General features: G+C 38.5%; 3 protein-coding genes across 3 annotated transcripts in view; 1 reads left to right on the top strand and 2 right to left on the bottom strand.

Moving 5' to 3' along the window:
* Positions 1 to 344: 344 nt before the first annotated feature.
* Positions 345 to 7,244, bottom strand: LOC113213644 (uncharacterized). The gene is made up of 7 exons (XM_026432764.2): positions 7,102 to 7,244; positions 6,675 to 6,948; positions 5,113 to 6,172; positions 4,768 to 5,031; positions 3,380 to 3,829; positions 3,155 to 3,289; positions 345 to 3,072 (listed from the first exon to the last, which is right to left on the bottom strand). Exons 2-7 carry the CDS (start codon positions 6,824 to 6,826, stop codon positions 2,959 to 2,961), a joined length of 2,175 nt encoding a protein of 724 aa, XP_026288549.1. The 5' UTR covers positions 6,827 to 6,948; positions 7,102 to 7,244; the 3' UTR covers positions 345 to 2,958.
* A 113-nt stretch (positions 7,245 to 7,357) lies between these two features.
* Positions 7,358 to 10,466, top strand: LOC113213645 (sideroflexin-2). The gene is made up of 9 exons (XM_026432766.2): positions 7,358 to 7,562; positions 8,029 to 8,201; positions 8,287 to 8,457; positions 8,532 to 8,730; positions 8,811 to 8,936; positions 9,017 to 9,083; positions 9,168 to 9,267; positions 9,355 to 9,402; positions 9,491 to 10,466. The coding sequence occupies exons 2-9, from the start codon at positions 8,047 to 8,049 to the stop codon at positions 9,600 to 9,602; spliced, it is 978 nt and encodes a 325-aa protein (XP_026288551.1). The 5' UTR covers positions 7,358 to 7,562; positions 8,029 to 8,046; the 3' UTR covers positions 9,603 to 10,466.
* A 1,948-nt stretch (positions 10,467 to 12,414) lies between these two features.
* LOC113213648 (laminin subunit alpha-1-like) overlaps positions 12,415 to 14,367 on the bottom strand; it is a 67,692-nt gene continuing 65,739 nt past the window's right edge. Inside the window, exons 3-4 of the mRNA XM_052269880.1 lie at positions 14,186 to 14,351; positions 12,415 to 13,897 (exon numbers count right to left, since the gene is read on the bottom strand). Coding sequence (XP_052125840.1) covers positions 13,389 to 13,897; positions 14,186 to 14,351 — 675 coding nt within the window. The 3' untranslated portion in view covers positions 12,415 to 13,388. The remainder of the gene's footprint in view (positions 13,898 to 14,185; positions 14,352 to 14,367) is intronic.

Genomic DNA, 14,367 nt, shown 5'->3' with positions numbered 1-14,367 from the left:
CCCCCCATACCGCGCCCGGCACTTAGGAAAGTGACCCACCCATCGCAGATCCGAGAGCCGTGCCACACTACAGCCGATCCACGGCGTGGCGCGAACCAAGACTTGTTCAAAAATAAGATTATTTACTTATGTTAGTGAAATAGCGTAAGTTATTTCATTTACCCTTTTCCAGGCCCGGAACTGCAGTTAGGCACTCCGTTTGCCCTCCTAATGGTATCTGTACCTGATTTAGCTCTCATTTCAACAACTGCCACTAGAAATAATTGCTGTGAATAGCGGCTGTAGGTGGGGGCCCCAATTGGGGCAAATATCCACAATGTTGTGAAATAATTGTGTTTACAACGTGACTTTGGAATTTAGATATTATTTCATCAGCCTTAAACACATACAGTAATGCATTTAACAATTTGAACTTGCTGGGACTAACACGTTTTGGCAATCAAGTCATTACATAAATGATTTTCATTTTGTTTTAGAGAAGGAAGTAAAAATACCAGCAACTGACTTCAAAATAACAATGTCATATGAAGTCTCAAACTTACTGGAAACCAGTAATAGATTTAATCACAGTCACTTTGAGTCAATTAGTCGACTACACTCCTCTTCCTCACAGACATCAAGAAAGAAGGGTAAATATATAATTACAGAAAAGTCGTCAAGAAAATACTCATTTGTGAGCACAACATACCCAAATAATTAATTTTAACAAATTAATTGTCTTAAAAAACTATATCATAAAATATAAACAAAAGAAAGCAAAGGGAAAGAAACAAAATCAAACTGACAACAAACAATAAATCTATCTATGATTAAGACTTAGCTCACATAACACATCCATGGCCAAATAATAAAACAAAGAATGTTGCCTGCTAGGCAGCTTAAAAAATAATTGCTAGAGAAAATGCATCTTAGTCAACAGTAGATAAAATACAGAGAAGTGATGCTAACATTTTGTAAATTAAAATTCTCTGATTGAACTTCTATTACCACCTAAAAGAGAACCGCTAAGGCTTTTTCATACACTACATCATAAACAAATACATAAACTATGAGACATTACAGCCACACTTTTGGCCACATGCATGTGAGAAAAGATGTATAAAATTTAATCAATTAAAAAAATGATTACAGAAACAAATTACAACATAGAAATAAGTTTTCCATAAATCTATATGACAAAACAAAGTAATTGGTAAAGTAAATTAAAGCATTGGCTAACATAAAATATACCAACAGGTGCTTATAACACAGCTATGCTAAAAGGAGATATTTTTTTTGTTTTGTTTTTGTGTGTGTGTTCCTGGTGGTTTATTTTGAGGACTTTAAATACCATGTTAACACAGAAGAAAATATTAATTTCTGATTTGACCTAAGATCAGTATCAAACTTTTACATGTAAATTGTGCAGGGTATCCAGAGTCATAATAGTAACTAGTATGTTGGGTTTACCGAAGCACTGGTTCTATAGGGAATCGCTGAAGTAGCGTGGCCACGGGAAGACATAGAGGGTAGCACGGGGCGATCGTAGAGGCGGGCGCGGGGCCACTCCATCTCCACCCACACCACATCCTGCACCTACATGCCCGCACTCCTCCGCAGTGCTACGTCCAAACTAACGGCAAGTCTTATAGTACCTGGACCTCGACAGAACACCCGATACATCATATTTAAGTACATGTCACAACTACAGAGTTAAAAAGATAAGAGGTGCAGTTCAAGTTCTCAATGGCTGCAAACACAAAACATCCATAGATTGTTAACAAAGGCACCACAAAAAGATAAGTTTTAAAATACACCCGAATCAACTTGACAGTATATTCTCTTGAACTGGAACATATACCACTAGCTAAGCATACTCCCCAACCCCCAAATAAACACATGCACACAGGTCTGCTCAAATACTCAATAACTAAACACAAAAATATAAGTCAGTATGCTGATAAAACAAAGATATCACATACAGTACAAATATACTATTGGTCTAAAAATAGATAGATATGAGGGGAAAGACATGTAGTTGATGGGCAAAGACAGAGGTATCTGCTCATAATTCTCTCATTATGTGTCAAATACTACATACTTAAAATCCACTTTAAGTTTCAGAGCTAAATATTCACATGTGTGTCAAAATATGTCACAACACACTTTACGTTTACTTTCTTTCACCAAATATTTTTAAATGAAATCTGTATAGACAATTTTAATTGTATAACAGATAAATACCTATCATTTTGTTTCAAATACAAACATTAGATGCACAAACCCAGCTACAGTAGTTTCAATAAATTCAGTTCATTAAAATTAAAACATTGGTGCAAAAACAGACAGAAACAGTCTACACATTCCAAAACTTGTAAATAAAGCTTTGCTTTTTGAAATGTGCCAATCTCCAGTCTGTCCATGATCCAGTCTTAAACGCAAAATCAATATGAACGTAGGTCACACAAGTATCTACCAATTCTGAGTAAGACAAAAAAGTAACCTAGGCAGTGACAGTTTTGTTTTAAATGAAAGACGAGAATCAGGTAAAAGGTTGTTTTCAAGTTGGTCTCATATGAAGGCCTATAAATGATCTAATAGAAAGGGAATTGGAAGACAGCGCAGTCAAAATGGATAATGATAGAACATGTAAAGCTTTGAAGCAGGAGGGCTTTCAAGTTAAATTACAGATTAAGGTGGAGCTAAATACTGTGGAAGTCACTTGCAAACACAAAGTAAACAATTGATGGTTTGCATCACACATAAATGTCTAATAGGAATGATAAAGATTCATATAATTTAGAATCATCTTAATGCACCATTAATGTGGGATAGATACTAAATCATTAAAAAAAAGATTTAAAAATCTCAGCAGAATGTAGGCTAATCCTGAGGTGAGGTGCATAAGCTTGTACATGACTAGCAGTTTCTTCACTTTTGACTAAAATATGACTGGTCTATCATACATATACATTTTCACTAAGACACCACATCTATTTCTTGCAATGGATCTTGAGAGTCCTTGTGTGCTTCAAGTGTTGCTTGGCGAATAGCTTCTTTATATGGACCTCTTTTCTTTTTATTATATCGGATCTGCAACACAAATTTAACATTCAATTACCAGTAATCAAAACATAGAAGACTGAGTTTGACCAAATCCAATATAGTAGCTTACTTTGAATGTTTCAAGGAAAGGGTTCAATTGATCACATGGCATTAATGAAGATGTTGAAGAGCCATACCAGGAGACATGTGCTTGAGGAGCACAAGAAGTATGATCTTGCTTTCTTTGAATAGTTATACTTAATACCTAATGCACAAAAAAAGAGAAGATAATACAATAATATAAGTAAAAAGCACGCATAAAATGAATAATTCATAGGTAACAACAAAAAAATACCTTTCCTGGCCACCATGGAAAACCATGAATTTTTCCCCAGACAACATCTCCGACTTCCACAGTCCTCCCATCACTAGTCAGACATGTTCCGACAGTCATAAAATTGTGATCTGAAGGAGGCCTTGGAAAGTCTGGTAATTCATCAACACCAGACAATTCAGAATAACTGGTTGAACTTTCTGATCCACCCGAAGAACTTGTATCACCACGTGGATTGTAGGAAGTTGAATTCAAACGCTTCAAATTTATTGACAGCTTATGTTTCAGGCATTTTTCCTTCATAGAATCATAATTACAAATGTTGTTCACAGCCAGTTCCTCACTAGGCAAATTATCAATTTTAAGAGGGTCTTCCTCCATTAGTGGAGGGATATCTAGATCCATCTCATCCACAACAGCCGTGATTTCATGTTGGGCACGAATTCCTTTGTGCCTCTTCTTGTGTTTAACCTGATCCCAAGCAAACATGCTATCAAACAAGGATAGATGAAGAAAAGATTGATGACAATATATCAGTCAGGATGCAGAAAAAAGACAAACTATCAATGAAGATCAAAAGGGGAAAAATTTGTTAATTATGAAGTTTCTCACAAGAGACTAAAGATTGAAGATTAAAAGCAAAAGATTTCATTCACCTGTTACAAATATCATAACAACTATGGGTAACTATCAACAGATTTTAAAATGTCTAAGCCTGCCAGCAGGCACTGGAAGTGTGACTAGTCTTAACTTAAAAAATGTATAGATGAACCGATGAACTCAATTTCACATCTAGTCTAACAAACAATTAATTGAATGGCATAAATTTGTTAATAAATACCACTGCAGCATTCAGCTTGTTCCACTAACATACAATGTGGTGTAGTTAAAGTTGTAAATCCCTCCTCTGAATGTTATCAACTATTGGCGAGAGTAATAAAAAGAAAGGTTTACCATTTATCACCTTTTGGTGTGATTGCAAAGAAAATTATAGAAGACACGAAATGGTAACTAAAAATGTAAATTGAATCCTACTTATGATGAAGACATTGGTAACATAGTTCAAACACTTCATTTTACCATGATACTTATCTTACTAAGAAGTTGTTGTTGTTCAAGACAATACAGTTATCATCTAAATAAACTATAATACATATCTAAAATATTATTTTTTTTGTGCTTGTTCCCAGAACTGAAAGCTGATGCAGCTGCAGGCCAACTAGATCTTAACACTTCTGAAAAGGATGCCAAAACAAAGGAATTGCTATAATCCTACGAGCAACAAACATTGGTAAGGCATTTCCCTCCATTCAGAATTCGACATGCTCTATGTAGGCAAATGTCAGAACTACTTCAGATTTTGATTGTGATTGATAAGAATTCTAGAAGGTTACCTCAGTGATACTGACCTTTCTTTTATGTCTTCGATGGTACAGATGCTTGGTATCATAAGCAGGAGAGTTGTCATTAGCAGGCCTTGATGATTCTGCTGAATCTTCTTCTGGCAATTTTCTGCGAGCTTCTTTCTTCGCTTTCTTCAGAGCTTTCTTAGCAGCTTTTGTTTTTACATCCTTAGCTGGTGATTGTACTTCAATTTCTTCATCTTCAACATCACTTTCGCTTTCATGATAGCTCCGCACCTTTGCAGGAATTTTCAGAACAGTGCCTTCTCCCTGCAAAAGGATCCATAGATACAGTTTCAAGATGTGTAAAACAAAACTAAAATCTCTGGGAGACATACAAGACATACATACCTGTGTTCCAAAAGATATTTTTATGACAGGGGTTGTTCTCCTGGTAGTGTCCTCAAGAAAAACAGTCTCATCCCATAAATCCTCCATGGATCCTACATTTCTTTTTTTACGTAGAACCATTCGTGCCTGGCTTTCATCAGTTTCAGAACTAGCAAATGAGTCATTTAATTTGGATGATGAATTGGCTTGATAGTCTACTAGTTCATTTACACTAACACTATTCTCGTATACATCAACTACTTCTAATTCTGGGGAATTAGCTTCCCCAATGTCATCAACAGATTTTCCTGACTCACAAACATCCATGGAATGACTATTATTGGAAGTAAATGAAACATCATCAACAGGATCAGCAGACAGCACTGCTTTGCTGCAGCCATTAGACTTGGTTCTGGGGTTGTTAGATTTAGCGCTTGTCTCAGATTCAACTTCAGACTCTGTTCCCTGTTTTGTCCAATAACCCCCTACTAATTTTAATTTGTTCACAGAACTAGTTAAGGAAACCTCACTTTCTTTCTCAGTCTTGGGGATCAATGATGGACAGAGAGATGAAGTATCTTCAGATGGGTTTGCCTGACTTTTACGTCTACCAGGAGACAGATTACTAGAAGCTTTATTGTCTTGAGGATTTTCTGAAAAGGGTGGCCTTGGAGATTTAGGACATATTTGTCTTGGTGGACAGCTTCGTTTTTCTGCAGGGCCGTTAGAGGGTGCAATCGATTCCTCTTTTCGCTTCTTAGAGAGATCTACATTCTCAGAATTTTCATTGCATATGCTCTTGCACTTGGAACATAAAACTTGTCTTGGTCTCAGTCTTACAGTCATCCTGCTACTTTTGAACTTAGATTGTCCACCACGCATAGTACGACGCATGTGGTAAGCAGATCCTGGATTTAAGGCATCCTTTCCTGCTGGACTCAAGTAGGTTGGTGATTTTCCTTGAAAATATGAATGTCTTTGGGCCAAATTGTGCATTTTGTCCTCTTCAGTTCCAAGGACATGCAAGGTAACATCCTCCTCTGGATAACCTGGTGGTGCAAGGATACCACATGGTAAAGACCTGGAAATAGGAACATTATTACACTCAACACTAGAGTCAATAATGAATATTTATAACGACAATCAACCAATAAACAGGAAATTAGCGACCCTCAGGCCTTATTACACTTGAGGAGATAATGATCCACAAGGAACAAAAAATTAACAGAGCTGGTTTCAAAAGAAACATCAAAAATTAAAAGGAAAACATTAAATTAGCATTGGCACATTAATCTCAAATATTTCATTTTTTTTTTTTAAAAAAGGAAGTGATAATTAAAGTGAGGGGCAAACAATGGGAGTATGGTACACACCCACACCCATGATTCAACATATTTTTCACACAGTGATCTGACATTTCTTAAAAAATATAAAACCGACAAAACCTCACATGAAACAATTCCTGAACTTTATAGCTAATAAAGGCAGCGTCAGCCAGACGACAAAAACAAAATAGTTGTTGTAAATATGATCTGATCTGGTAGAGGAAAAAATGTCCACCTTCTGTGAACAAGAAATCTTACCTTTTCGAGGCATCCAACAGGACACCTTGATATAACTTGCTATCATACTCATATGATACAATTAAACAGTCTAAGAGTGCTTCTTCTACATGGACCGAAATGTGAGAATTCTTTAAACAACAAATTTCTGGCAGAGGTTGCACATCCGCCATTTTAGGTTAAGCCTGTACTGAGGTTCCTTGATTCTTGATTTCGGTCTTGTGGTCTTGTGGTTAAAGTTTGAAGTCTTCTCAAATGTAAACTCCGGTGTTTAATGAGCATTGCGCGGAAATAACTGTGCGGATAAATACATAGAAAATTGGCCACAGAGTAGAAAAATTGAAATGAGTAATCTAGAAACCCGAGGGCGACGTTGCCATATGTAGGGAAATTTCCCCTACAGAGAGAAATTTTTCGCTTGCTGCATATGCAAAACTACACTATTTACTTTCAATCATCTGAAGCGTGACGAATAGCTGTGCAAACAAACGATGCAGGCCAGTCCGGCAACAGTGGAGTTAAGATGGTTGGGACCAGGCCAGTGTAAAGGGCATTAGTCCAAGTCCAAAAGTAAAAGTCCCCCTCGCTCCCCATCCCCGTGGTGCCCCCGCCCCCGCTCGTCCGGGGAGAGGGTCGTATCTTGGGTCACAGCTGATCCTGTCCCTGCCGTCCTGCACCAGTGGCGCACAGCCGCACAGCTGATAGGGTGTGCAGAAAGGAGAGGGTAACAGGGTGCGGGAGCGGAGCGGAGAGAGGATCGGGTAGCGGGTGCAGGCAGTAGCAGCAAGGGGCTGGGCAGTAATAATAAGGTAACAAAAAGCTTTAAAACTTGTCGCGGTTCGTTTGGCCTCTCTACCAGGATCTGTTGCTTCGATCGCATCTGTTTTGACTCGACTATTGAATACTTGAGTAAGTCTACAAAGTGTACATAACTTTTGTCCGTCTGTGAAAAAATATCTGTAAATTACTACAAGTGCCACTTTTCTTCTAAAAATCCCCCTTTGCCTGTGTGAAGTTATAGAACTTGCATGTGCTTATCGCTCTCTTCTCAAAACAAAATGTCTATGGATCTTTGTCGAACTAACTACTATTTCTCAATTATCTCTACTCCGCTTGACACATAATGTAGGTACTTGTGTGAAGATATGATTGAAAAGACCCTTTTAACCTATAGATATGTTACTTTGCAGAATTTTTCTATACATCTCTTTTCTACATTTCTTCCATCACTTTATTTCTTACTTCTTGATTTGTGCCAACTCATAATTAACTCTGTTTCTTCTCAAACCTAAGTAGCTTTGAAGGACAAATATTTTTTTACTTGACCTAACTTCTGACCCTTAACTCTGATAATTAGTACATGCATTTTTTCTAGGATTTGGAAACACTGACCATGTCTAACGAACGCATTAAGATTGATGCACCTCTTTGGGATCAGAACACCTTCATAGGCCGATTCAAACATTTTCTTTTTGTAACTGATCCACGGTCGTGTATTGTCCCAGATGACAAGTTATATGAAGCTAAAGCATTAGTAGAACAATACAGGTAAATGTTGTGCTCTGGTTGAATGGTTTTCTTTTGACATAATGAACTGTGGGAATCTAACTTGAAATGTTTCTGTTTTTTACAGAATTGGAAAGGAGCCTCCAGGAACAACAGAAGACAAAATTTTGGCTGCTAAAAAGTTATATGAAGGAGCTTTCCATCCTGATACTGGAGATCTGCAGAACCTTTTTGGCCGTATGTGTTTCCAGGTTCCAGGTGGAATGGCTGTTACTGGTGCCATGCTGACATTTTACAGGTAAGTTTCCTCAAAATTATTCATCATGTAAATAAACAATTAAATAATGATTATATTTTTTTAAATTATCTTAGAACATCAACAGCAGTGATGTTCTGGCAGTGGGTTAACCAGTCCTTCAATGCTTTAGTCAACTACACAAATCGAAATGCAAAATCACCTCTTACTACCAATCAACTTGGTGCTGCATACTTATCTGCAACTTTGTCAGCCGGTTTAGTTGCTGTCCAATTTAAAGGCTTTCTTGAAAAAAGAGCTGGTTCCTTGATGAAAGTAAGTTTTTTGTTTTCTGGAATGTTTCTGCTTATCCCTTTTGTAAGATTTTACTAATTATCCCGTAACTTGTGTTCTAGCGATATGTACCATTTGTTGCTGTTGCTGCAGCAAACTGTGTCAACATCCCACTCATGCGTCAGAATGAAATACTAGATGGTAACGATGTATACGACGAGAATGGTAACAGACTTGGGCAGTCCAGAGTGAGTGTTGCCACAGTGATTTGGATTTTTATCTTTAAAGTTCTGGTTAAGTATTCACCTATTTATCTTAATTAATCCAGATTGCTGCTGTGACTGGTATTAGTCAGGTTGTTCTGTCACGAATTGTAATGTGTGCTCCTGGAATGAGTAAGTCATGTGCCTAAAAAATTTATAATTTTATTGTAGAAATATTTTCCTCGTTCAATCTATTTTTTAATTTTATTTTTGTAGCCGTGCTTCCCCTAGTAATGGAACGACTAGAGAAGCGTCCAGCATTTAAAAGGGCAACATGGTTCCATGCTCCTTTCCAAACAGCGGCTGTTGGCTGTTTGTGAGTAATTAATAGTATCAAAGTAGTGCACTGTATGCTTTTTATATGTGCATAAATATCTAATCACAAAGTTTTCTTTCTCCCTAGCCTCTTGTTTATGGTTCCTTTTGGCTGTGCCATATTCCCTCAAAGAGCGTAAGTATCAGTATTGATTATCTGAAGCATTAATATGATTCAAAGTGGTTCACACTAACTGAAATTAATTTCTTCATTACTCTTCCAGATCATTGAGTACAAGTTTTATCAAAAAATATGAACCTGAAGAATATGAAAAAATGGTCAAACAAACTAATGGAAAGGTACCTGAGACAGTTTACTTCAATAAGGGTCTTTAATTAGGTAGATGTGGATTGATGAGAGTAAATCATAAGAAACTCAGATTGATTCTTTTTGATGGTACCTTTAATTTTGCCATTTGTTTTTATAGCAATGTTTTTTTTAATGATCTATTTTTCTTCTCTTACTAATTTTAATTAACTAGATTATAGTCAGGGAATTGTTATGAAAGAGGTTTTATTTTCTGTGGCTCTTAGGGGTCAACAAAAGCAAGGCACTCTAGATTTATTATGTTTCATTAATTTTCAGTTCAGTTTTGCAGTATTTTTCTTATGTGCGCTTGAAAAAAGCTAATAAGACATCATATTTACAAATCATTGTTTTACTGTCTGCTTCATCAGCTACCCTGCTTTAAGCTTGCCACTGTTCAATTTGAAATGTTCATAGTACAAGTGACACTGTTCACATTTACTTAGTAAGGATTTAGCATTCCGAGTTTTAATTACAATGACAATAATACTTAGTAGTTTCATGGATATATTTGAAATGAAGGAGAAAAGTAAGTCACTGATGTTGGAACTTAAAATACAATGAAAGCTCTATTTATTCTTTGGATTGTGATGTGTTTAGAGTAGATGATAGGATTAAAGGGGAAGTTCTAGAGATACCTCTTCTATGTTCTTCCCCCTCTTGTGATTTGTTTTTCTTTTATGAAATAGAAATGAAGTCCAATGCTGTAATTTAAGCAATGTTCAGACAGTATTGTTTCAAGTAAAGTGTGGATTTGTGGATAAAAGGAGCTCATGCACTTTTGTGTGTGTAAATTAGGTCTTTATACTCTATAGGAGGCAATGTACTTAATTTGTCTAGAGTCTTCGTGTATTTTGTGTTTATCAATAAACTCAATCATTTGTTCTCTCAAAGTGTAATATTGTATCATGCGCCCTATGCTTTCCACTTGTGTAATAAGGGTAGTCATTTCCTGCATATTTTGTGATATTTGTTTTACAGATGAGATGATTTACCCTACACAACCATCTTTACAAATAACTTCACTGGATTCTTAGACTTTAGTATGCTTGGGCATTTTTCAATGAAGGTGCATTGCTGAATGCAGAATGTGTTTTGTTAATGACAAAAGGTTTCTGTGTCTTTTAGTTGTTTTTTGTTACTTTTTTTGGGGGGGGGGACCTTCCCCCTCTCCCCCAATATTTTACTATTTCTTCTATGTATACTAAATAAAAACTTTTTCACAAAACAAAATATTGTAAAATACTAAGTGGAGTGCCGAGTATCTAATACGGATCCCGACGATGAGTTCGGCTGTGCACGCGGGGCCACCGCAGAGCAGCGGCAGCATTGTCAGCTCTGTCTATTGTTCTAGAACCGGTCCGCTGCAGTTGAGCTAGAACCTACGGTTTTCGAGATATTTGAAGTTTTTCCATTTCGAGAAAGTAGCTGCCTGCTGCCCCCCCCCCCCAAAAAAAAAAGAGAATAAGACTCACACACTCACACTACCATACCGGCGGTGTACGTGAACAGACACCTCATGCGGGTTTGGATCACAAGTGCATCGCGCATCGTTATCTATGGTTTGCATACCATGGCAAACCCCCAGCACTACGTCCGTTCTGTCTGATGATACATCGGGTAAACTATACGCTCTTCCTGTTTAAGCGGGTAGGCGACAACCCTGGTCAACAGTTGGTCGGATCTAACAGTCTGGCTGCTGGCGTGGACACACCGGATCCCATCCGAACTCCGAAGTTAAGCAGGCGGGGCCCTGTGTAAAAGCGGGGTGGGTACTCCCTCTTTTACACATTCTTTGAAAAATAGTTTGGTCCTAAACGGCGCCTCTATTGTCTGCTCGGAATTCGTTGGATGGTGCGCACCTCCACCGCTCCCCCCGCGCCCTCCGCGCCTGCACGCTGCTAGTGCGTAGGCAACCCATCGAGCTGCCGCGTATTCTTACGGACACCCGGTACGACTGCACTGATAAAACCACTACAGTGCTGTATAGCAGGGCCTTAAATGGCGAAGCCACATGGCTTTTTAAGTCGTTCCTAGTTTTGTTTACAAACTGACTTGCTGTCAGCAATAGCAGTACTCACCATTAGCTCCATGCGGACTGTGCAGTTCAGTTGCCTTCAAGCTGCGGGAGACCGGGCGTCGAGGGACGCCGCACCAAAAACACACGCGTCACCTCAACCGGGGTCGTACAGAACAAAACATAGACTCGAGTGATGAAATCGCATTTACCCGGATTCTCGGACTGTTATGTATTGTAATTGTCATCATATCTATATGTTGGCATCACTGTTCACTATCATTTGTCATCGCCGTTGTCGGGTCAGCTAGACCGCCGCCGTGCGCCACGCGATGCGTTCCATCTCGGGTCAGCATGGACCGCCTACTGCTAGAGTACGACCACACTACGGTGCGCCGGTCCCGCGAGGCACACACTGGTAAAAATTCGTCCCCCAGCCTGCGTCTCCATGCCCCTCGCCCTCAGCCGATTGCAGCGCAGCCTAGAGATGCAGGGCGGGGGACGAAATTTTGTCAGAAGTGTTGCTGCGCTAACCCGACTGACATGCGTACGCGTCGGGTGGTCCGTGGCGGATCGTGCGACTTTCCTCACAGCCACATAATGTGGTCCCAATCCATTTTATTTTATTTTGACATTTTGTTCCCACCGACTGGAATTAGCTCTGGTAGAAAGAACAGAGTACTCTGAGCTTACTTGACGTAAGTTAAAGGGGTGTTGGTTTTGACAAAGCCTGAGGGAACCAGATGACGAGCTATCTACTGTGCTGTGCCAACTTATTTTTGAGGCATGGTCGAGAGGTAGACAAAGAGAAGCAAAACTGTAAATAGTAATTATAATACATTTCTGTATTTAATACAGTTTGACAATATTGTCCATCTTATAGTAAAACACATTTGTACAAATTATATATGTATAAATTTATGATACAAAAATGTTAGCGGGAAATCTTAATGAGATTAGATGTCTATGGAATATTAAAGTGCGGAGGAGAACGGATCTTCTCCAAAGTGGAATGTTGACCTTGCTCAGTGCAGATGGCATTCCTACTACAATAGCATTATTATAGTTTTTATCCATTGGTTTTTTCCCAAAGTGTCCCAGAATAGAATTTCTTGTGTATAGTGCAACTGCCATTTCACTGTCTCCTTAACTTTCTACTAGCTACCGCCCTTTTAAGGGAAAAATGTGGAAAAATAGAAACTTCTACAAATAACATTCCTTTGACTTTGACAACGAAATACATGGTAGATACAAATAAATAGAATGAATTATATTACAAATATAAAATGTATATACATATTCACAAAAAAATAATTATTAAAAACTGACATAAGTCCCAAGGGTAAAAGGCAGACATCACAATTGTAAACTGATTGCTCCCTTAAATGTATTCCTGTTACTTCATGAAATTCTAGAAAAAACTAAAATACAACTCTCAGCATCAACAACAAAAACATAAAAAACAACAACTAGTAATGACCTATAAATTACATAAATCTAAATTTACAAGTAAGTAGTACATATAGGAACATTCATACAGCTTCTTTGGCAATGAAGCAAAACCATCAATGACTTAGGGATCGTCCAGAAAGTACGTCATTTTTCTCCGATTCATTCGGCAATCTTCCGGGTGCTCAGCGCCTGCGATACACGTGGTAGGCCACACCGCAGTACAAGCATGCACTGCAGACAAGATGTTGCCTACCTATCAGGCGCTATGATAGCTCGCTTTGGCTGAACTTGGCAGGTTCGCAACGCGAATGTTGGACGTACTTTATGGATGGCCCCTTATAACAAATCAATTTACCAAGGGACAAGAGCCAAGTCCAATGTTGTGAAGATCTGCCATCACTGTCCAGTCTCTTCGTTCCCCACCAATCATCACTTTGCGAATGCAACCCTTAAAATTGTCTTTTACACCTAATGTTTCAGTCAATGCACCTTCTGGGAGACCCCCTATGTACACAGGGCTGTTAGTTCTTGTTTCTACATGGTGGCCATCATCCGCTAATGGTTGACTTTGCCTCAAATCATCTACTTGTAACACAAGTTCACCATTTCTGTAACTAGTTTGTATTCTATGCCATCGGTTATCACAAAGAGTCCACAGCGATGGCAATACTACAGCAATTTCAAAGCGCCGGCGGTCTCCAAGATCACCAGCAAGAATGATTTTGCCATTGTTTAATTCAAGGGACATGGCGGGGTATCCCCTCGGCTCTGATATGCTTAAAAGAACACCACTTAATTCAGAAGTTCTAAATTCCAATTCTACATGAAGAAGGTCACCCACCACAAATTTATTTTCTGAAAAGTAAGAGAGGGATTCAATTAAAGTGTGTGTATGTAAGGGGGGGGGGGCACAAAAGAGTCACGTACAAACAAAATAACACACAAAATAAGGTATTATCTAGTACTAGTAGCACTTAAGCAGTAATACTGTATCGTATACAAGCAGCGGGCTTTCCCTATAGTCGCTAACAGGTTTACGGCGCTATACGGCCCCCACCGGATAAGCAACCCGAGCACACGCCTACATGCGGTATAGGTACAGTATAGCTACTACAAAAGGGTATGGTCACCAGGTATACTTACTGTAAATAGCATAAGCGTCACCAGCGAAGAAAGATCCTTTTTCGACATTGGCAAAACACTGTCCAACCTGATGGTGCATAGCATTATCTCCAACCAGATCCTGGCTCATATTGTTTACTGTCAGACCTCTCATACATCCGCGGAAATGCTGTAGTCGTTGAACCTGTAATAAAAAAAATAAA

This window comes from Frankliniella occidentalis, unplaced genomic scaffold (genome assembly GCF_000697945.3).
Source record: "Frankliniella occidentalis isolate FOCC.00 unplaced genomic scaffold, Focc_3.1 Scaffold105, whole genome shotgun sequence".
NCBI classification, from domain to species: Eukaryota; Metazoa; Arthropoda; class Insecta; order Thysanoptera; family Thripidae; genus Frankliniella; species Frankliniella occidentalis.
This window is presented reverse-complemented; position numbering and strand designations above follow the sequence as displayed.

Bases quoted from the DNA above. Each gene is read 5' to 3' on its own strand.
- LOC113213644 (XM_026432764.2), bottom strand. From the start codon at position 6,826: ATGGCGGATGTGCAACCTCTGCCAGAAATTTGTTGTTTAAAGAATTCT. The intron at 3,290-3,379 runs GTATTTTTTTGT...TTTGTGCATTAG, and splicing joins TTCCATGGTGGCCAGGAAAG to GTATTAAGTATAACTATTCA. The intron at 3,073-3,154 runs GTAAGCTACTAT...TTTGTGTTGCAG, and splicing joins CTTTCCTTGAAACATTCAAA to ATCCGATATAATAAAAAGAA.
- LOC113213645 (XM_026432766.2), top strand. From the start codon at position 8,047: ATGTCTAACGAACGCATTAAGATTGATGCACCTCTTTGGGATCAGAAC. The intron at 9,268-9,354 runs GTGAGTAATTAA...CTTTCTCCCTAG, and splicing joins ACAGCGGCTGTTGGCTGTTT to CCTCTTGTTTATGGTTCCTT. The intron at 9,403-9,490 runs GTAAGTATCAGT...TTACTCTTCCAG, and splicing joins GCCATATTCCCTCAAAGAGC to ATCATTGAGTACAAGTTTTA.